Below are 20,560 nucleotides of genomic sequence, written 5' to 3' on the forward strand. Positions count from 1 at the left end.
TCTTTCTATATGAACTGTTTCTATAAGAACTCCTTCTATATGAACTGTATCTATATGAACTGTTTCTATAAGAACTGTTTCTATAAGAACTCCTTCTATATGAACTGTTTCTATAAGAACTGTTTCTATATGAACTGTTTTTATAAGAACTCTTTATATATGAACTCCTTCTATATTAACTGTTTCTATATGAACTGTTTCTATATGAACTGTTTCTATAAGAACTCTTTATATATGAACTCCTTCTATATTAACTGTTTCTATAAGAACTCTTTCTATATGAACTGTTTCTATATGAACTCTTTTTATATGAACTCTTTCTATAAGAACTGTTTCTATATGAACTGTTTCTATATGAACTGTTTCTATATGAACTCTTTCTATATGAACTGTTTCTATAACCTTGGAGCATAAAAGTGTAAATTGTTAATTCATCTCTAGAATCTGGTGACGTCTCCTTTGCTGCCCCCTGGTGGATACATTATAAAACTACATCCTGTCCCACAATGCACTGCCTCATTTTATTCCCGTCGGCCCTTGCGGTGAGTCTCTCGTACCAGTCAAGATGGCGGACAGACCAGGTACAGTAACGTGTCCTCTGCAGAAATAATAACACTCAGCCTGTGTTTTGTGTCTCGTTGTGTGTTGCCTGTTGTCGGTTGTTGTTTGCAGTAGCAGTGTGTCTGCGTGTGTCCGTGTTTGTGAGTCCGTGGAGCTGCGTGTGTCCCTGAAGGCCGCTCTCGCTCCTTCCGAGTCACGTCAAGGACTTTGCGTGTCATTGGCAGATTTGCGGTTTAAATGCCTGCGCGAGACGTTTCCGGACATGAAAGTGTTTTATCGAAGTCACGAGTGTTTGACTGTGATCCTCAGTTTGTTTGAAGTCTTTACACTCGAGCTGTGTTGCTGTGTTTTACTTATATAATCGTGTACTTGTAGCTAGCATGCTAACAGTGCTAACCCGGTGTCCTCCTCTCAACGCTCCTCTTGGGTTAAATCAAATAACAAAAACAATGAAACCACAAAGAAACAAACAACCAACAACCTTCACTTTCCTCACAGTGGTTTTATATCAGCTGACTAATAAAACCTCATTCATTTCTATTGGATCCAGAGCGACGCTCACCTGCTAAATGTCAAATGTGTCACAGTCTGAAGTTTGTTTCAGAGACTTGACAGAGCAGATTTAAATTAATCTTTAAATTGTCCCACTGTAGCTTCACGTGTGTATTTGGACACTTTTGTCTTGTAACTGTCCAAAGTGCAAAGTTGTGCACTTTGCAGAATTACAGGCTGTAACCGCCTTGCAGGGAAAGGCACCTTGAATTGTGAAGGAATTAATAGATCAATAATAAATATTGTGTTAAGATCGAGTTGGGTTAGTGACAAATACAGATAACAAAGGTTCAATATATATATCCACATATTTCTTATGTATTGTGTTACAAGCACAGTGTGGAGGTGTAATTATGTAATTAGGCTGGAGAAAGTTTAGCTGTTTAACAAGTGTCATTCTCTGCTCAGAGTTTAAAACCACAACCTTCACTCAGGAGAACGTAGAAGAAATAACGTGACATTTGTCGTGATAATTATCGATATTGACTGATATGAATATGTCTGGCGATATCACACAGCCTGAATTTCAGAGAGTTACAAACAAAGTACTTCTGTTAATTGTTGTTTCTTCTTTATGACCAGTTCCCGTAATTGAGAAGCGTCTGATGGATGTGAAGCTGGGCGAGCTGGGCAGCTGGCTCGGAGGCCGAGACTTCACCCCCAACGGTGTCATCTCATCTGTCCGCAGGGGTGAGGAAACCTGTTCTGACTGAAACTTCACTCAGGATAATAAATAAAAAGCCTCTCTGTCGTCTCCTGCGTCGACTTTGCAGTTTAACAAAACAAATGTTCAGGTTTTAGGTGAATTTAAAGGATTCAAACCCGTGACTCTTAAGTCACAAGCAGATATTAGACCCAACTCTTTCTGCTGTATATTTCCCCTCAATTTGTGTTTCCCCTCCGTCTCTTCCAGGCCACGACAGATACTACAACAAGTACATCAATGTGAGGAAGGGGGGCTTCGGGGGTGTCGCTATTCTGCTGGCTGGCTATGTCGCCCTCAGCTACCTGTGGGAATTTGACCACATCAGTAAGAAATGATTCTCACTTCTTATCTAATGTATTCCACTTCCCCCCCTCTGTCTTCCTGCTGTACATCACTGATATGAAAAGGTTTTAAATTATAATTGTGTTTCTTTTCTTCCCAGAACACGATCGCTGGAGGAAGTACCACTGAGCGTCCTCAGACCTTCAGGGGTTGACGGTGGATCTCTTCACTCCACCGGCTCTTTCTACTCTCAGCTCTTGTGTTAATATGTGACCAATAAACAATATAAAGATTTACACTTGTGTCATGTTTGGATGTCTACATCTAAAGCGATTGATGGTTAAAGCTCTCAGCTATAGATTACCTGTGTGACAACACTTTATAAACATATTTATCCAACAGGTGAATCAGTAACAAGAACATTTATTTGAACACATTGTACAGGTTGTAAAAATGTTCACTCCGTCCAAACAAGTGAAATTTATCCTTTCAACGTAATTAGGACTGAGTTCTTTACACCACACAGTTGAAATTTGAATGTGTTGAGATCTAACAGTAAATAATTAACTACCAATGATTTAAATGTTTGCAAAAAGCCACAAATGTCACAGTTGGAAAGTAACATTTGACAGTGATATTGTTTCTGGCAAATATATTTTGGGCTCCAATGGATCACAGTAGTTTTGAGTAAAAAAAATTCCTGCTGGTATTTATCACAACTTTTCTTTATATAAGGTCAACAGATTCTGAAAGGATTAGCAGGTTGTAGCACTTGGTCTGCCGTCACAGATGTAGTCACGTGACCTGAGGAGACGAAGATCGGCAACATGTCAGCGCAGTCCCTCTGGAGATGCACGCTGCAGACTGGTCCCTGGGTTTCACGTCGTCTACTTCTTCAGAGTCGAGCCAAGTCATCCAGCCACAGGTGTCACCTCAGTGGCAGAGTTTGTAAGAGGCAAAAAAAAGTTCATCTTTAGCTTCCTCTGCTCACATCTGGAGCGCTGGCTGCAGCACTGTGGGGTCAGGACCTCAAGACTGAAGGTCACTGTCCACTGAGGAAGGCGAGGTGGCCTTTAGTGCATTTGTTGGCATAGTGGCCCTTCTCTCCACACTACAGACACAGGAGACAAAGGCATGAAGGTGTTATTGGCACAGACGAGATGGGAGTTAGGAGAATAACAAGTTTAAATAATAACTGGATGTTCAGTGTGTTGGTCCTTTACAATGTAGGGAAGATGAATTGTCTAGATACTAACGATGCAGTGAGCGACTGGGACACACAAGACAAGTCTCACCTTGTAGCAGGTGACCTGGTCCAGTGGACGAGGCCCTCTGTTGCCGGTCATGTTATTTTGCTGGAAACCGCCCATGACATTGTTGTTCTGCGGCCGCTGGCTTGGACTGGAGTGGGTCAACTGGATTAGAGAGAGCGACGAGCGGCCGATGGTAGGCACTGGCTGCAACGGGACATGGGGAAAAGCAGGTGATTAACACGCAGCGATGAGGGAGAAGCTGCGGCAGCGTGACAACTGTCAAGTGGGTCGATGAATGACGATGTATAATCGTATCCTCTCACCTTTGCTTGGTTCTGGGCTTGTAATGGTAGAGGAGGCTGTTCAGAGGCTCCCATAGGCAGCTCAAAACGAGGGCTGCGGAAAAACATCTCACTGTTACATCTGTAACTGTCGACTGAAATCTCTTAGCTTACTAAACAATAACTCATCATATTCTGATAATAACACAGACAGAAATATTACGTAGGAGTCAAATAAAAAGGATAACTTACTGCATAAATTTACAGGATTTTCCTTCTGGACAGAAACCGACCAGGTAATTCATACAGATCACTCTTCTTGTGTGTCTGTGTCTGCAGTCGGGACCTGAGACAGACAGATGGACAAAAAAGGTCAGCGACTTAAATATGAACAACACAGGAAGAGGAGGAAGAGATGCAGCTGATGAGCATTGGTTGGCGGCTAAAACAGAGCGCTGTGGGACCCACCGTGTTTGCAGAAGCCTCGGTCGTACCAGGGACAGTCCTTGATCTTGGACTCTGGATCGATGTGCAGGAACGGACATTCCTTGTTGCTGCACTCACCTGCAAGGATCAAACAAACAAACGAAAACAGAGACCAACAGGGTCGAGTCATTAACCAGCACAGAAAGAAGAAAGAAATACACTACAGGTAATTTAACGACTGGAGGCTGATCAACAGTCACAAGACAAACACAGCAAGGAGAGAGAGGACAAACCAAATTTGGAGTAGAAGTAGCATTCAGGCATCTTGGTCATGTCGTATTCATGGAGAAACTCGCACTGGTCTCCCTTCTTACACAGTCCTCGGAGCCAGTGCTTACAAACCACCGTCTTCTCTCCACTGATGTGACGGAAAGGACACATCCCACCTGAGAGAGGAAACACAAACAAACAACAATCAATTCATGCCCCCTGGACATAATTGACCACCTTTAAATAAATGTGTCTCTCAAATCAACTGTCAGGTTTCATATTTATTAACCTATTTATTACGACGGTAGTTTAAAAGCTGTATTTTTAACGGGTCTTCAGTTACTGTTGAGTTAACGTGGTCACTTCCTGTTGCTCTCTCTTTCATAGTAACAGCTTCCAACTGACAAATCCATCACAAGAAGATGAAAATAAAGAAACATGAAAATACAATGAATGAATGTTTTTTTGATTTGCTGAAAGCTGCTCATGCGAAGCACAGTCCAATGCTGCACCTTAACGGATATTTTTCATTTTTATATATTTGAGAAAAGATTCATTTGGATTTAATTTTGTAAATAAACTCATATATTAAAGTAGGTAACAGCCAGTTGCAGCAGTGTTAGATTTTACAGCAGCTGCAGTTTGTCCAGTCAACTAATGTTAGATTTAAAAAAAAACGAGGGAAACCATCAGAAGTTTGATGTGTTCTTGTTTTCATCTGAACTCAACCCGCGGTCTGCACCGAGCAGTGCTTCCTGTTTACATGCTGCAGTTACAACTTCGTGCACATCGGACACAGGAAACACGTTCATGTTGCGTTTCTCACCTTTCACACAAGCCGCTCGCATGAAGTACTCGCACACGGCGGATCCGGATTCTGCAGAAAAAACAAACAAATCATTTAGCGGCAGACACCAGTGGCGGTTCGCAGAAGCACACTCCACCTGCAGCGGCTAAAGCACCAGCTAGCAAGCCGATGAACTTACTGTCCATGCCGGGGAAGGGCAGCGGCTGCGCCCCCAGCTGCTGGTCCATGGCGAGCTCCAGGTCGAACTTGATGTGTTCCGCGTTGGCCAGTAAGTCCTGCATGTCTGCGGGGGGGCGGGGGGGTGTTTGCGGCCGGGAGAAATGTCTGTTAGCTAGCTTGAAGTTAAGCTAGTTAGCTAGGTACTTCTTCATGAGCCAGCTAACGTGGCTAACGAGGCTAGCCGGGCTAACCGACACTGCCCGACAACAATCAGCGGGCTCACCGACGACACAGCGCCGCAGCCGCAGCTCCTGTGGTGCGCGGAGGGGAAGTTTTAGACAAAAAGCCCCGGACGGAGATCCGTGTTCAACCGGTAAACTGTCACCGAGCTGCTCCTTGTTCTCCACAGCAGCCGTGAGGCGCGCGCACTGACCTCTGACCCCGCACCAGGCGCCATTAAACGATCGTCGAGAGCTCGATCGAAGGTGTCTCGTGGGTTCGATTCACTCAAATCACATCTGGATGAGATCATAGACTGAATGTAAATAAAAACATGATGAAATATAATAAAGTGTTATCAATTATCAATACAATTCTGTGGAGAAATGATGGTTGTAAAACAGAAAAATACAAGAATAGATTTAATAGTAATTTAATAATCTGATTTTGCCTCAATTAAACTTCACTTAGTGTGTTTTAATCTTTTATTTTATATGTATATATTTTAAAAATGTAATTGTGTTATTATTATTAACTAGCTTCTCTGATATCTAGCAACAGTCTGCTCCACTAGTTTGAAGCGTAGTTTACAAAAGCCGCACTTTCCATTTTCTTTCGGCCGTTGTTGGGAACCTCTAGATTTATTTAATTGATTTAGTTAGTTTCCTTTTCTTCTAAAAGTAATTTAAACATGTTCTTATGTTACTTAAAACCTGTTCTCTAATATGAATTACATTTGAACATGTTTTTATTTTTCCTTGTTCAAAAAAGAACATTTTTATAAAGGTTTTAATTATTTATCTTTATTCTATTATCAATTATTTTGTACTTGGTCTGGTGACCTGTTCAGAGTGTATCCTGCCTCTCGCCCTGTGTCAGCTGGGATTGGCTTCAGCTCCCCCTGTGACCCTCCTAAGCGGTATTGAAAATGGATGGATGGATGTTTGGAAGTGATAAATACACAAACAAAGTAACAACAGTGGTTTTACAATTCACAGATTTTATTGAACACGTCTCGTAATCAAGGATGATCGTGCGTGAAGACAGTAATCATGTTTTGCGCTCAGATGTGCAGTTCTGCTGAAAACAAACTTTGGATTTTTAAACGGAATACAAAAGAAAAAGGAGATTTTGACACAATTAAAGCTTCATTGTAATTGTAACAAGAGAGATTGAATTCACAGTGGAGAAAACCCATCAAAGACAGTAAAGGCACAGTAGCAAAACTGAATATTTGCAACGACAGTTCCAAGTATTGGTATAATGTGTGTATCCATGGCTGCTGTGATGTCATTAGAAGCGTCTTGATTTGGAGAGACAGATTTAACCGTTAAAACAAATATACACACAACACACAATGTTTGTTGTAAGCATCAGTGCAGCTGCCCTCAGAGTGTGGACTGCTGCCCCCTACAGCTCAGGGAGGCCGGGCATCGGGAACTGACCAGCGAAAGCTTCCACCTCAGCCTTGATCTCTGCCACCCGCTGCTGGAACTTCTCTTCCTGTCCCAATGCCTTGATGAACTCCTTAAGAGGGGCCTTGGGATCCAGGCTTCTCTGCACCTCCAGGGTCAGCTCAACGCCTGCAGGGGAAAAGCAGAGAGCTTGTGGTTCGTTTCAAACATCTTGAATATACTGCCTTTTTTTAAATGTGGGCTTTTAAGAGTTTACCTTGGTGGATGAACTCTGCCACCTTCTTGAAGTCATCCTGCTCCATGCCTCTGGAGGTCAGAGCTGGGGATCCAAACCTCAGACCACTCGGACGCAAAGCACTTTTATCCCCTAAACAAAAGGAAAAATTAAGAATGGCACTCTGCACTCTGGGGAAAAAAGACATTTACAGCTTTTCAGGAGCTACATCCACAGAAATAAAGGATAGACTAAATTATACATACAAGCTGTATATATGGCTGCCACCTCTATTTAACTGGTCTTTAGTCTGATATTTCTCTAACGGTATCTTATGATAGAAACACAAACGCTACCTGGACAGGTGTTCTTATTACAAGCGATGGCACAGGCTTCCAGAACCTTCTCAGCTCGTCCTCCATCAGTTCCCTTGCTGCGCAGGTCCAGCAGGATCAGGTGGTTGTCAGAGCCGCCTACACAAGAGGAGACACACAGCATGAGAGGACCATAAAGCCATTAAGAGCTTATAGACGTATATACGATTCCTTTAACAGCTATACCATTAACGAAAGAAGTGTCATCGTGCAGTGTGTCTCATACCAGTGACGATCTTGTAGCCGTAGTCAATAAGAGCACTGGACAGGGCTTTGCAGTTAACAAGAACCTGCTCCTGGTAGGCCCTGAACTCTGGGGTCATGGCTTGTTTGAGAGCTACAGCAACACCTGAGGACAACCAGCCACAGACAAGCCTGACATAGATGCTACTGACATAATTAATTGGCTGTTTATTTGAAAGTCAAGAAGAAGAAGTATGATACCTGCAATAGCGTGGTTGTGTGGTCCTCCCTGCAGCCCAGGAAACACGGCCTGATTAATCAAAGACTCCAAGTTGTACAAAGTCTCCTTCCCCTTGGCATCGACACTCCGCACCCCTGGAGGAGGGAAACACAGAGGAGAACAATGAAATGATTTGATAAATAACAAAGAACCAATACAGAGAGAAACACGTGCTGAGTGCTGGTTTGTGTGGACAGAAGCATCATTTTTCAATTTCTACCTTTCCTGTAGAAGATAAGTCCAGAGCGGCAGCCACGCAGCGTCTTGTGCGTTGTCGAGGTAACAATGTCAGAGTACTCAAAGGGTGAGGGCACCACACCGGCAGCCACCAAACCGCTGATGTGAGCCATGTCTGCCATCAGGTATCCACCGTTCTCGTTGGCGATCTGCCTCAAACGGGCGTAGTCGAGGTTGCGGGAATAGCAGCTTGTTCCTAGTGAAAAAAAACAAGGACGAGGTGAACGTTCAGCTTCTTTGGCGAAATAACTTTCTAAAGGGAAATTATTTGGTTTAAATTTGTAAGTTTCTGTGTGTGTGTGTGTGTGTGTGTGTGTGTGTGTGTGTGTGTGTGTGTGTGTGTGTGTGTGTGTGTGTGTGTGTGTGTGTGTGTGTGTGTGTGTGTGTGTGTGTGTGTGTGTGTGTGTGTGTGTGTGTGTGTGTGTTAAAAGACCTGCAATGATGATTTTGGGGTGGAACAGACGTGCGTTTTCTTGCAGCCTGTCATAGTCGATGTAGCCGGTCTCTGGATTCACCTAGACATAAATAAAATAAATAAACACAAATAGCCACATCTGACATAGATCTGGAATCACTTTGAATAAATATAGTAAATTAATATAATAAATATTCTGTTATGTTAGGTTTTTGATTTCCCCCACATTTTATATCAAATTTCTTTTATTTATCTATGTATATATTATTTATTTACTAACTTTCATGAGGAGTAACAGGCCAATAATATATGAACATGATAACAATTTATCTTGCTAAACTTCTTCCAGGACTCAATAGTTAAAAATAAACTACTCCAAATATAAAATGTGTTTCAGACAGTCACATTAAAAATATTCTTTATTAACTCTTGATTTAGTTTATCTTACCCAGGAAAACAACACTTATTTGGTGATGCTCACATCTGTAGAGCTGAATTAACATGGGAAACAAGACCTCCACAATAAGAGCATTGTGCCTTGATTCTCATGTATTTAACAATTATTATGCTGAAAGTTAACAGAAACTATGCAAAGTTATTTTTAACATCTTTAAGAAATTTGAATATAGATTTCCTGACGGGCGTGTGTTGACAGAATGTGTTTGTTTGCTCTGTACCTTGTACGGCATGGACTCGAAGAAGATGGACGTTGCAGAGATTTTTTTCTTTTCAGTCATGAAGCCGTGTGTCAGGTGACCTCCATCAGGGAGGTCCAGTCCCATGATTCTGCCGTGAGGCTCCACGATGGCCGTGTAGACCGCGAAGTTAGCAGGCGACCCTGAACAAAGAAGAATCAACAACAGGTGAACAAGGACCAAGCTGAGAGAAAGGACAACAGAGGAGTTTGGAGAAAATAAAGTCACATCAGTAATATTTGAATCAGTATTCGATACCCGAGTATGGCTGCACGTTGACGCCCCATTTCTCTGAGTCCAGACCATAGGCCTCCAGCGCCCTCTTCTGACAAAGTCTCTCCAGTTCATCAACATGCTCTGTGCCACCATAATACCTGAACACAGGGATCACAATGATTATTACAGCTAATGGTTTTATACTGTTTTCTCATGTGTGGTGTAAGATTTCAAGTGGAAGGATTTTACCAAACATTGTGTTTTTTTTAAAATAATCTGATAAACACAATGAATTCCTGTACCTCTGTCCGGGGTATCCCTCAGAGTACTTGTTGTTCATGCAGGAACCCAGAGCCTCAAGCACAGCTCTGCTGGCAAAGTTCTCAGACGCGATCAGCTCCAGACCGTACGTCTGCCTGTGCTTCTCCTTTTTTATGATGGAGAAAACCTGAAAACACAGATGTACACAGGTGCTGTGTCATTGAGGGGTACAGTGACAATTTATCACACAAGCTCTTAAAGGGAAAAACTGCATAATTTTTTTGTACATTAGTTTCACCCAAATAAACCTGCAATTGTCTTTTCCCCATAAATCACTTCTTCTTCACTGCAACAAAACAGTAGTTGCGCTGTACTGCCAATGGCAAGTACTGTATTCAATGCAGCAAAGAAGAAGTGATTTCCTGTAGTGGAGCATTAACCTGAATGTTGTGTATTCATAGACGTATTTATTTGGGCTGTTTTTCAGTTATGACTGCCAAACTACACAAGTTTACTCTGTGTCAGCTGATAAGCAAAGTCCAGGTATGGGGAAAATGGTATCGGACCATCCCTCAGCTAAATATAGTGATAATTATATTTAGTTGCAGCTATAAAATTAGTTTTTAAAGGTATATTACTAAGCGATCGTATATATAGATGTGATGTATATATAGATGTGATCAACTGATCCACTGAACAACAAACCTCTGAGTCGTTGATGCCCAGAGGCTCCAGCATCATCTTGTTGTGTGACTCCCATGTGTCCTTGCTCACACCGTGGCCGTTTGTTGCAGACATGGCAGCTGATTCTTTGGTCACAGGGAATAGAAATCTTAAAAAGAGAAAGGTTATGGTTTCTTTGTTTAGAGATCAATGGATTTATTTTGTATAGCACATTAAGGAGACACAAGCTTGATGATCTGACCCACAGAGAAATTTGTTTTGGCCCCGATGTGGAGCATATTGCCACACTGTCATCCTGCGTGGAAGGAGGGCACTTGGGCAATCTGCTCCTGTTTGCCAGATCTGGGCCACAAGTAATCCATAACAATACCGCATGTCAACCAGAGGTGGCCCTAATTAGTTTTGTGCTGTTTGTGCCACATTAACCCTTTACCACATAGGCCACTTTAGGTTTAAATCCATTTAGTCCGGGCCACAAGAGCCACATTATTGCCTGAAGTGGCCCACATCCGTATTCTATCTGGGGAGGGATCAGGTTGAGCTCAAGTCAGTGAGCAGGTCAGAAATAAATCTGGCAGCCATAACAAGTAGCAATACTTCGAAATCAGTAGTAATACTTCGAAATCAAGTCTGAACTGAACCAGAAGCCAGTGAAGTGATTTTCCGAGCAGGTGAAATATTCCCCTTGTCCCAGAATCATATAATAATAAACCTCTCCCAGTCATAAAGGTTTATATATAACTAGTGGAGTGAGTGAGTGCTGCGGACACACTGATCCACCATCTCCATCAGATCTATTATTCCAGTCTTCAGACAAAGACACATGATGCAACTCTGTGGGTCTGTGGCGTGACATGGTCTCGTCGGTTGACCTTCGACCCCTCCAGGTTAGAGACAGTTCGATAACACGGCTTCGCCACCGAGACAGGAGGGAGTCAGCGGAGGGTTGAGTCCAGGTCAGCCGAGCACATGACGTTCATTACCGGGTGTCTGCTCGGAGCGGAGCGGAAAAACCAACGAGGACGTGGACAAAGGGACAACTTAAATAAACGTTCACAGTTCAAGTGACGCAAAGGAAATGACGGTGAACTCTATTGTTAAACGGATTAAACGAGAGTTCAAACTGCAGCGGAGCTTGTTATTGTTGTGTCCCCGCGGGAAAAAACACACAAACTCATAACAACTGGTCCGTTATTTGTTTTAAATCACTTCCTGTCACTAGAAACTAACTTCTGCAAAGTTTACTGCGCACACGTGACGCTCAGTGGGTCCGCTACACGTGGAGGTCGCTCACCCGCCAGTGGAGAAGAGGCTCCGGCCGCTGGGAGACGTGAGTCCGGCTGTAGTGACACCAGATCCCCGCTAGACCTCCACCCCCCCACACTGCCTCCTCCTCCACGCGGGGGGTAAAGTCCGCCAAACTCTGCACCAATCACAGCGCTCCATCTTCTTCTTGTGGTCGCTACCTGTCAGTGTGGCTGCAACAGCACCCCCCTGTGGTCGAGGTTGTTAATGTGGTTGTTTTGTGTGTCATCCTTAAAATAAAACAAAATATAATACATTTTCTCAGTTGAGTGCTTATGATGAACTGAAAAAAATTAAGTCAATGACCTCAATGATTTTCTGGCGCACTGAGGGACACTCATTACTCATTATAGTTTTTTTGTTTAGATTTATTTATTTAACTTCGCCCCTTAAACCTATTTATTTCCTATTACCAAATATCTCTATATTAGTATTTACGTTACGTTAGATAGATGGTGTTTAATGCTAGGCCATGTTGTTTCCTTCCGTGAATTTTAAAACGATGAATGGCAGTTCAATGGTGTCATATATATAAGCTCTAAGCAGAATGGAGCATATGATGTAGACAACTATATAACTTAAATACAGAAAAGGAGATAAATGAAATTTCTATAATATTCATAAGCAAAGTCATACAGTCTTCTCCTCTCACAAGAGAATTATAGACACGAAGAGTTGAGACTTGACATTTACCAACCTGATAATATATAATATATATAAAACTTTTCATCCAAACATCCAAACGGAGAATGTGAACTTTAGTAAAAACTTTGAATGTATGTCTCTTTCTTGTACGAGTATTTGAAAGATTTGTAGGATTCTCTGAACTGTGAAATACTTCTATTCTAAATTGAATATCTGTGATGTTGACTCATTAGTTTTCCAACATGGACTCTTTCACCTGAGGTTGGGAAAGCCTCCAAAACACAAGATGGTTTTCTCACAGGGTAAATCAGCAAATAAAGAAATGAACAGACTTGTTTCATCATATTTATCTGAAATATTTTCATGAGTCCGTTATATACAATGTAACATCCCCCAAAATATAGTGGTAAAGCTCAGTTAGCAAAGTTGAAATTGTACAGTGATAAGTATAACTATAAATATCATGTACAGGCTAAATGGTTAGAAGGGATTCATTCCAAGTGTACGTGTAAGACTGATGTAATCTCATTTGTATCTCTATTTCCTGGAGGGATCAACGAGGCCATTATTCCATGCCAAAACATTCACAACCCCTCTCCTCTGGTGTCGCCACAACCATTTTCGAAATGTTACAGTAATGTCAAATATTCTTCATAACTCTTCATTTAAAAAATAGTCATATATATATATATATATATATATATATTGCACCAGTCCAGAAACATGTGAAGACGCCTCAGATAAATACTCTGCATCATTTCAGCGTGAGGGAGTTCATTCCTCTGGCTGCCGCTGACGCTGCTACTTTTGCTGTGAAGAGAAAATAAAGGATACACACGATCAGCTCGACAAGATTAAAGCCACATTTTTCACTGGTCAAAAAACCCAATGACACCACACTAACATTTCAAAAACATCCAACATAAATGGTTTTGACCAGATCTAGGTGCTCACCCTTCTTCTCTTCGTCTTTCTTTTTTGCAGCATCTTCTCTCTGCTTTCTGATAATGGCGAGGCGAGCGAGGTCAGCTTTGGCCTGGTCAGTCTTCCCTGCCAAGTGCAGCTTCATGTAGCGCTCCTTCGCCCTCTGCTTCTCGATCTCCTCTCTGTGCGGGAGTTGGTGCACGTCAAGGTGACGAGAGCGACATTAGGAAAGTTAGTGTAAAAATGTTTTTGACTGGAATCACAGAAAGTAAATTTCTAAATAAGGTGTTAAAGTGCTCAGAATATGCAGGTAACATTTGGAAATTTCAAGCACATAAGACAATAGAATTGGACATCAGAGGCCCATACAAATCTAATTATGTCATTTCTATCCTTCAAATGTCTTTAAAAACTTACTGTATGTAAAATAAAGTAAAAAAATGAGGTTCTCATGAGGCACTGATATGATATGACAGACTGACACACACCTTTCTCTCCTTGATAATTCCCTCGGCTCATCCAGCTCAATTTGCGTCACCTTCTTGGACTTCTGTGAAATTCTGTTGGGGTTCTCGATTTCTATCAAGCCTTCCGTACCGGTTCTCTTTCTCTGCAAACACATCACAGCAGTTCGTACAGTATAAGGTGAATGAATGCATCATTACTGTACTCCATGTTGAGGCAACTGTATGTGTGATAAGACAGAGTGGCAGAGTTAGTGTGGCAGTACCATGGAGTCGTCATCATCGCTGTCCTCGGATCCTGATGCTGGTAACTTCTCCTCTGCCAAGTCATTCGGAGCCACACCCTCTGCCCCCTCTGCGTCCTGCTCTTGCTATAAAACATAAATGACAGACAAGCAGTTGAACCAAAAACAGACCATTATCTAACAATGGTATCAGGTTTAACACATGTAGTTTCAACAGGTAATATCCGGGATATCTTTGCTTCATTTCTGGAAAGTGGAAGGAAGTAGAGACGTGCCGTCGATCTTTATAAACAGTCTATGCCACCTGTACGGGGGGGCATCTTGTCTATGCCCAACCATTGACACATGATCAGTTAATGTATTCAGATAAATGACAAAATTGGTGGATGGATTAAACAATTAAAATCCAATTCTTTTGTTAGTTATAATAATAGATGTTGGTTCTTTCCTGACTTGTCCTGAGTGAATCACCCAAGACTCTGTAAAACGGAATTTTTGCTTTTTTTGAAGACTTGTCAGGACCTATGAGTTAAGGGGTGCAGCTTCTGAGCAGCTGCTTGGGGCCCCAGGTCATGAGGGGGCCCCCGAAAGGCTGACAAACTTTACTCAACAGCAGTGTCTCATAATAATGGGGCCAGTGACTACAACCCCCCAACCACCGACCCTCTCTCTCTCTTAAACAACCAATGGTGTATTTGCAATGACATCTCAGTAGGAAACCTCCCTATAAGGGCCCCATGTGACTCCCGTCAGAGCTACAGTTCTGTATCATTCTCAAAGTTTGAATTGAAAATGAAAGTAAAGGCCAATGAAGAGGAGTTATCCACCGGGTGGTGAAAATGGAAAGAGAAACGAGTTGATGAAGAAATATAAACGAACCTAGTAGTACAGACAGTCTTGAAACTTAAGACTTTTAAATGGGAAACCAGTAATTAAACCACTGGCCTTGGTTATATTTATATTGTTTACATTTCAAGTTATATATGATGTGTTATATATTTATATTGTGCCAACTTCTATTGGCTAATGTGTTTTCTGGCTTTTTCCCCAGTTTTTTATTGTTCTTTATATTAATATTTTGATTTTATAAACTTCACTTAAGTAAGATTTTAAATTAAAAAATGTTTACACTTCCTGCACTTCTTTGGTGCAAGATTATTTATAACATAGTGTTTGATAAACGATGTTTGAGTGAAATCTGTGGCTGTGGAGATTCAAACTTCTGGATCAGTTCACTCAAAATGGTGCATGATGGGAAATGTAGGCAGGAGCGTTTACTACCGTGACCATACGTAGTACACTAACCTGTTTCCTCTCCTTTTCCGCCTTCATCTGAGCGTCTATCTCCTCGGGGCTGGTGTAAGTTCTCATCCGGCCCTTGTGGCTCCCTCGCTTTCCTGCGACGAGGTGGGAAAAAAGAGCAGAAAAAACAGAAGCTGGTTTATAAACATTGTTGTTTAGTAACACGTGAAAGTTAAGACACCGTCTATAAGCAGCGAACAGCCTGTGGCGTAATGTGGCGAACAGCAGGAAAACACTGTGGAACACAATGGAGCTGGATTCGGAATCACTCTTACCTCCTTTGGGCATTTTGACAAACGGGGCCTTTAATTAAAAAACTCTTAAAAACGTGAACACGGTCAGAAAACACAAAATGTTCAGGCGACAACACAAACTGACAGCTGACTAAACTCACAGCACTGATATGTGGAGTGGTCCCAGGATGTGCCTGTCCACAAATCCTAAAAACACGTGTTTGTTAAAGCATTTAATAATCCCGTGTGTCGTTATAAACTATATTATACATATGTTTGCATGCAACGTCCAGTTATTGAGCTAAACAACGTGAGTTATAAACTAAAATAAACAAACTTTCCGTTGTTTTTCTTAAGGCAATTTGCTGGAGCGCTAAAGTGATGCAACTCACAGAGAAAGTGAGAAAAACATCTGTTTTGGTTTTATCTCAGTTTACGTCCTTATATGGAAAAACACTTTATTTAAATAATCACATGTCGTGTTTTCGTCCAGAGGGAAATTTAAAGAGTTTTTAAAAAGTGCATGAACGGAGTTTATTTTTTGCCTCGACGTCATCAGAGCGCCGATAGAGGGAGAAGGGAGAAACCGCCCCTCCGTCGATGACGTCTAATTTCAGCGCCCGAGACAGGTTCGCATTATCAGAAACGAAAACAGAGAGACAGGAAGTGCAGATCGTGGCAGCGGCAGCTCGTAGAGGCACTTCCGGTGGCAGCAGAAACTGCCACTGATTTGTAGAGGCAGTTGCCACAGCTGTCCTGTGACTTGTTCCCTGTATTGTGAAACATGCTCGTTTATATGGATGATTTCTTTGTAATAAATATTCGGCCGAATTCCCACAAAAAATATTTTCTCCACTAACTATCCAGATATATCGGGTTTCAACAATCCAAAATGTTGTAGGGGTTTAGTTAAACTTCAATAAGATTCACTAAGCATGTTATGGGTCCACGCCATGTTCAATCTTTTATTTTTGTCTGCTGATCATATATGATATGTGCCTGTGCCACACTGTTATTACAGCTCTGTAGCCCTTTTTAAAGACTCCATTATTAACATTTACCATCACTGACACAATATGTCATTACAATAGACAATGCTATAATTTAATGCTTTAATTTAGTTATTATGATCTGCATTTGCACAAATTACTCAAACATAAAACAAATAAAAGGAGATTATTTATACATTTTGAATGTCTCTTGTACTTGGTGACCATGGTGGAGATGTACTTGAAATTACCGGTTAGCCAGGAAAGTATTAATAACAGTTTGCTTCAATATCAGTACCGTTCACTTTGTTTTAACAGGATAAGCCAGCCTGTATCAATATTGCTGTCCATGGAGTCATTGTCAGTTAACTGAATTCATATAAATACTGAAGACATGAGAATAAAGCTTGGTTAAAAAGTAGTGGGTCAGTAGCTGTTTGTTGTGTACATCTTCGTTTGTCATTTGTCTAGTATATTCACTGTTTAGTTACTGTTTATAGAGGTTCATAACTCGTAAAAAATATTGAAGGAGTAGCAATAAGTCTATTTTAAATGTCCTTATGGATGTTAGTGTATTTAACTAAGAGTCCTTGGAGAATGCCTATGAATCCCGTCATAAGGAAAACATTTGGGCCAAAGTCAACTTATGAGAGTAAATAAAACTGTAAATGGTTTATATGCAACTGGAAAGTAACATTTTGTGAGTCTCTCTTTGCTGTCTTGTAACACAAAAACACTGAATACATTTATTCAGCCTAGAGAACAAAAATATAAATGGAGAGTGTGCCTGGTCCTACCTTCTCTGGAAACTTTCTTCCTTCGTGGTACTTCCATCTTCTTTGGTACAGCTGTCGTCAATAAATTACTAGATTACTCTCTTTGCATCAATGCTATCATGGAGTTATTCACCATCTAGTGTAGAATTTAAGGGAAGGATACAAATGTACATTTGTGCTTTGGTTTATCACAGGCAGTTAACAGGCAGTTTCTGTTGCCACCGGAAGTGCCTCTACACCGGAAGTTCCAATACACCGGAAGTGCCTCAACGAGCTACCGCTGCCACTACTTGAGCTTGCCCTCACTGCGTAAACAAGGGGCGAGCTTTTGTTGTACTTTGTACAAAACACGACGAGATGCCCAAAGTGAAGAGAAGCAGGAAGCCGCCGCCGGACGGCTGGGAGCTCATCGAGCCCACTCTGGACGAGCTGGATCAGAAAATGAGAGAAGGTAAAGCCGGTGGATGGCGGTCGTCCCCGCGGCGGCTCCGCTCAGCCCGCAGCGTGTCGGTGCAACGAGCTCCGTCGTTTCTCTCGGTTGTTCCCTCACGGTCCAGTTTGGTTTAAACACTGGGGGGTGATGGTGGTGACACGAGGGTTGTTTTGGTATTGGCTGCAGCAAATGTCGATTACCACGAGTGGGGAAGACTTCCGCGGAGGCATGGGGGGGGGGGAATGCTCAAAGCAATGTCCTGAATAGACGCGTCTACCCCCGGGTCCGTTACTGGAGGTTCACCGACCACAGCCAACATCCAGTAGTAGTTCCTTAACCGAGACAACACGGAGAGACTCGACTCGTCTTTGAAAGCACCGGACGATCAGTTTGAATCCCTGTGTACTTGTAAAGTTTGACGAGTGTTCATCTTCTTTCTATACTGAAGTAGACCTAGGAGTCTGAAACAGGCTGTTCCCAGCATCATATCATCTCTAACATCACCCCCCACCACCACCAAGCATTTGCATCATAAATTTATAAATCTATTTGTTCTAACTCCAACACTTTCTGCCATGTGTCCTGCTCCTCGCAGCTGAAACAGAGCCTCACGAAGGAAAACGAAAGGTCGAGTCCCTGTGGCCAATTTTCAGGCTTCACCATCAGCGGAGTCGATACATCTTCGACCTCTTCTACAAACGCAAAGCCATCAGCAGAGGTGAGCAGGCTCAACCCCCCCACCGATGAACCACCTGATATCTAATGTTGTCCACTTCCTCTTCTGTCTACTTCACTATTTTACAAACTAAACCAAACTATCCCTTTACCCTTCATTTGGACTCTAAGTCTGAGACAACTCTTCTTTACTTAAGATGTTTATCTAAAGGTTTTGCCTCATGCAAGTTACCTTTTGTGTTGTTAATCTGCACATGACCATACATACAGTACATTACCTATTTCTAGCTTTATTCTCTGTATGAGATGTTTAGTAATAATCATCTTTGTGTGTGTGCCCTGGCAGAGCTGTATGATTACTGTATAAAGGAAGGCTACGCAGACAAGAACCTGATTGCCAAGTGGAAGAAGCAGGGCTACGAGAACCTGTGCTGTCTGCGTTGCATCCAAACGAGAGACACCAACTTTGGAACCAACTGCATCTGCAGAGTCCCCAAGGGAAAGCTGGAAGTCGTAAGTCTGACGTCAAATAATTTTAAAAGACAGTCTTAGGATGAGTTTTTATTAAATGTCTATTAAAGGCTTAAGTTGGTCATCAGCTTTACATTATTCCTGCTGATTTCTGTACAGACGTGACTCATAAAAACTGCCACAGCGACAAATCACTGTAACACTTCAACTAACTGTAACAAAGTCTCAAATAGTATATCAGGCTCTTTTATAGATTAGACCCGACTCTCCCTTTCAGTCAAGGTGTCATTGACATGCTTTCAATGACCCTTATTGTAATAATACAGTACTTTGAGAGGTGAACATAGAAAATAATATCTGGGGAAAATCACCGGATTTAACCCCTGAAAGATTAAGAAAAGGGAAACAAGTTGCCAAAATACACTAAAATCGTTTAACTGCTGTGTAAAAACACGTACTTTGAGATTTCACAATTTCTTAAGTTGTTGGTTCTCATGCAGCCAGCTGGTCCAGTGAACAACATGCTGCTGAAATGATCAAGTCAGACTTCAGTGAGAAAACGGGCTCAAAGCCAAGATGTGCATTGATAAATCTGAGCATATGGGATGGAGGTGTTTGGAAAGGGCTAAATTTGTGGCTTCATCCAGTTTTAGGTTGTTCATGAAAAACATTTGTTCATTGGTGTCGCCACCCTGATAGTTTTAGATATTGAGGACATTTCCTGCATCTAACCTTTTTCTTCAGGTGAAGGGTTTGACCAACTAGATACTTAAAAATACTTTAATACAACACAGAAAATGTGACAGTAAATTCTGTACAATCTTGCAACTAATGCTGTTTTTGTTATTTTCCTCTCTCTGCAGGGAAGGATCATTGAATGCACCCACTGTGGATGCAGAGGTTGCTCTGGCTAAGTGTAGATTTTGGACATCTATTTTCTGTTGGACATCAGGGCTCATCCATCCTCCATCCGTGCTCCCTCACAACCCTGACGTCGCAGTTTCTTTAATTCAGTCGCCTGCTTTAGAAACAGTTCGCTAACATCTTCACCACCAACTCCAGCAGACCTGATTTGGGATCAGTATTGAATATTCTGCTTTTAAACATGGGTGGGCAATGGAGAAAGCATCGAGAGGGGCCATCTTATCTTAAATACATTTGTTTTTCTCTGTGCTGTTGTTTTTTTTAATATACACTAAACTGAAGCCCTGGCCTCACCGCTGTTTCTGGATCAGGCCTGTTATTCCACTGTGAAGGTCAATTTCAATACTTCTGTGTTTCATTTCATTGAAGGGGGGGGGCTGGGAGGAAATGATTTGTGTTTGAATGTTGTTTTAAACCTGAAAACCTTTTTCTTCAACATTGTTATTGTAGTATAATTTTAAATAAAGCAATTCTGATTTACTTGCTCTCGTGTTTTTATCTTTTTCTCCATCTCATGGCGTGAAGTTAATTATTGGCTGTAGTTCCGGACGTCTTCAAAGCTTTCAGTCAAAGGTTGAAGACCTGAAAGAGACGGTGTTGTGCAACGTGTCTGTGTATCTGTTGTGATACATATGAGATGGGAATACTGTATTTGACCCCACATCTTTCACTGCTTACTCCAT

At 41.8% G+C, this 20,560-nt stretch overlaps 5 protein-coding genes across 6 annotated transcripts; 2 read left to right on the plus strand and 3 right to left on the minus strand.

The window, feature by feature from the left end:
- The first annotated feature begins 503 nt into the window (after positions 1–503).
- atp5mf (ATP synthase membrane subunit f) lies at positions 504–2,395 on the plus strand. The gene is made up of 4 exons (XM_034593194.1): positions 504–581; positions 1,696–1,803; positions 2,027–2,143; positions 2,262–2,395. Exons 1-4 carry the CDS (start codon positions 566–568, stop codon positions 2,288–2,290), a joined length of 270 nt encoding a protein of 89 aa, XP_034449085.1. The 5' UTR covers positions 504–565; the 3' UTR covers positions 2,291–2,395.
- Positions 2,396–2,508: 113 nt separating this feature from the next.
- On the minus strand, positions 2,509–5,809 carry cpsf4 (cleavage and polyadenylation specific factor 4). The gene is made up of 8 exons (XM_034593167.1): positions 5,318–5,809; positions 5,158–5,208; positions 4,355–4,507; positions 4,104–4,199; positions 3,888–3,981; positions 3,678–3,750; positions 3,397–3,558; positions 2,509–3,212 (listed from the first exon to the last, which is right to left on the minus strand). Exons 1-8 carry the CDS (start codon positions 5,418–5,420, stop codon positions 3,144–3,146), a joined length of 801 nt encoding a protein of 266 aa, XP_034449058.1. The 5' UTR covers positions 5,421–5,809; the 3' UTR covers positions 2,509–3,143.
- An 809-nt stretch (positions 5,810–6,618) lies between these two features.
- shmt1 (serine hydroxymethyltransferase 1 (soluble)) lies at positions 6,619–12,020 on the minus strand. The gene is made up of 13 exons (XM_034593118.1): positions 11,786–12,020; positions 10,513–10,639; positions 9,849–9,994; positions 9,589–9,704; positions 9,313–9,473; positions 8,654–8,735; positions 8,204–8,416; positions 7,965–8,078; positions 7,747–7,869; positions 7,503–7,619; positions 7,189–7,299; positions 6,818–7,100; positions 6,619–6,779 (listed from the first exon to the last, which is right to left on the minus strand). The coding sequence occupies exons 2-12, from the start codon at positions 10,603–10,605 to the stop codon at positions 6,928–6,930; spliced, it is 1,449 nt and encodes a 482-aa protein (XP_034449009.1). The 5' UTR covers positions 10,606–10,639; positions 11,786–12,020; the 3' UTR covers positions 6,619–6,779; positions 6,818–6,927.
- Positions 12,021–12,771: 751 nt separating this feature from the next.
- Positions 12,772–15,813, minus strand: pdap1b (pdgfa associated protein 1b). 2 transcript variants are annotated; one of them, XM_034593180.1, is made up of 6 exons: positions 15,652–15,813; positions 15,380–15,471; positions 14,096–14,194; positions 13,854–13,975; positions 13,396–13,547; positions 12,772–13,251 (listed from the first exon to the last, which is right to left on the minus strand). In XM_034593180.1, exons 1-6 carry the CDS (start codon positions 15,662–15,664, stop codon positions 13,196–13,198), a joined length of 534 nt encoding a protein of 177 aa, XP_034449071.1. In that variant the 5' UTR covers positions 15,665–15,813; the 3' UTR covers positions 12,772–13,195. The 2 variants fall into 2 exon arrangements, with proteins under 2 accessions (XP_034449071.1, XP_034449070.1); XM_034593179.1 differs by having other exon boundaries at positions 14,096–14,200.
- Positions 15,814–17,620: 1,807 nt separating this feature from the next.
- bud31 (BUD31 homolog) lies at positions 17,621–20,038 on the plus strand. Its single transcript, XM_034593184.1, has 4 exons — positions 17,621–17,825; positions 18,403–18,525; positions 18,829–18,995; positions 19,817–20,038. The coding sequence occupies exons 1-4, from the start codon at positions 17,732–17,734 to the stop codon at positions 19,865–19,867; spliced, it is 435 nt and encodes a 144-aa protein (XP_034449075.1). The 5' UTR covers positions 17,621–17,731; the 3' UTR covers positions 19,868–20,038.
- Positions 20,039–20,560: the final 522 nt, after the last annotated feature.

The sequence above is a fragment of the Hippoglossus hippoglossus genome, chromosome 8, assembly GCF_009819705.1.
Source record: "Hippoglossus hippoglossus isolate fHipHip1 chromosome 8, fHipHip1.pri, whole genome shotgun sequence".
NCBI classification, from domain to species: domain Eukaryota; kingdom Metazoa; phylum Chordata; class Actinopteri; order Pleuronectiformes; family Pleuronectidae; genus Hippoglossus; species Hippoglossus hippoglossus.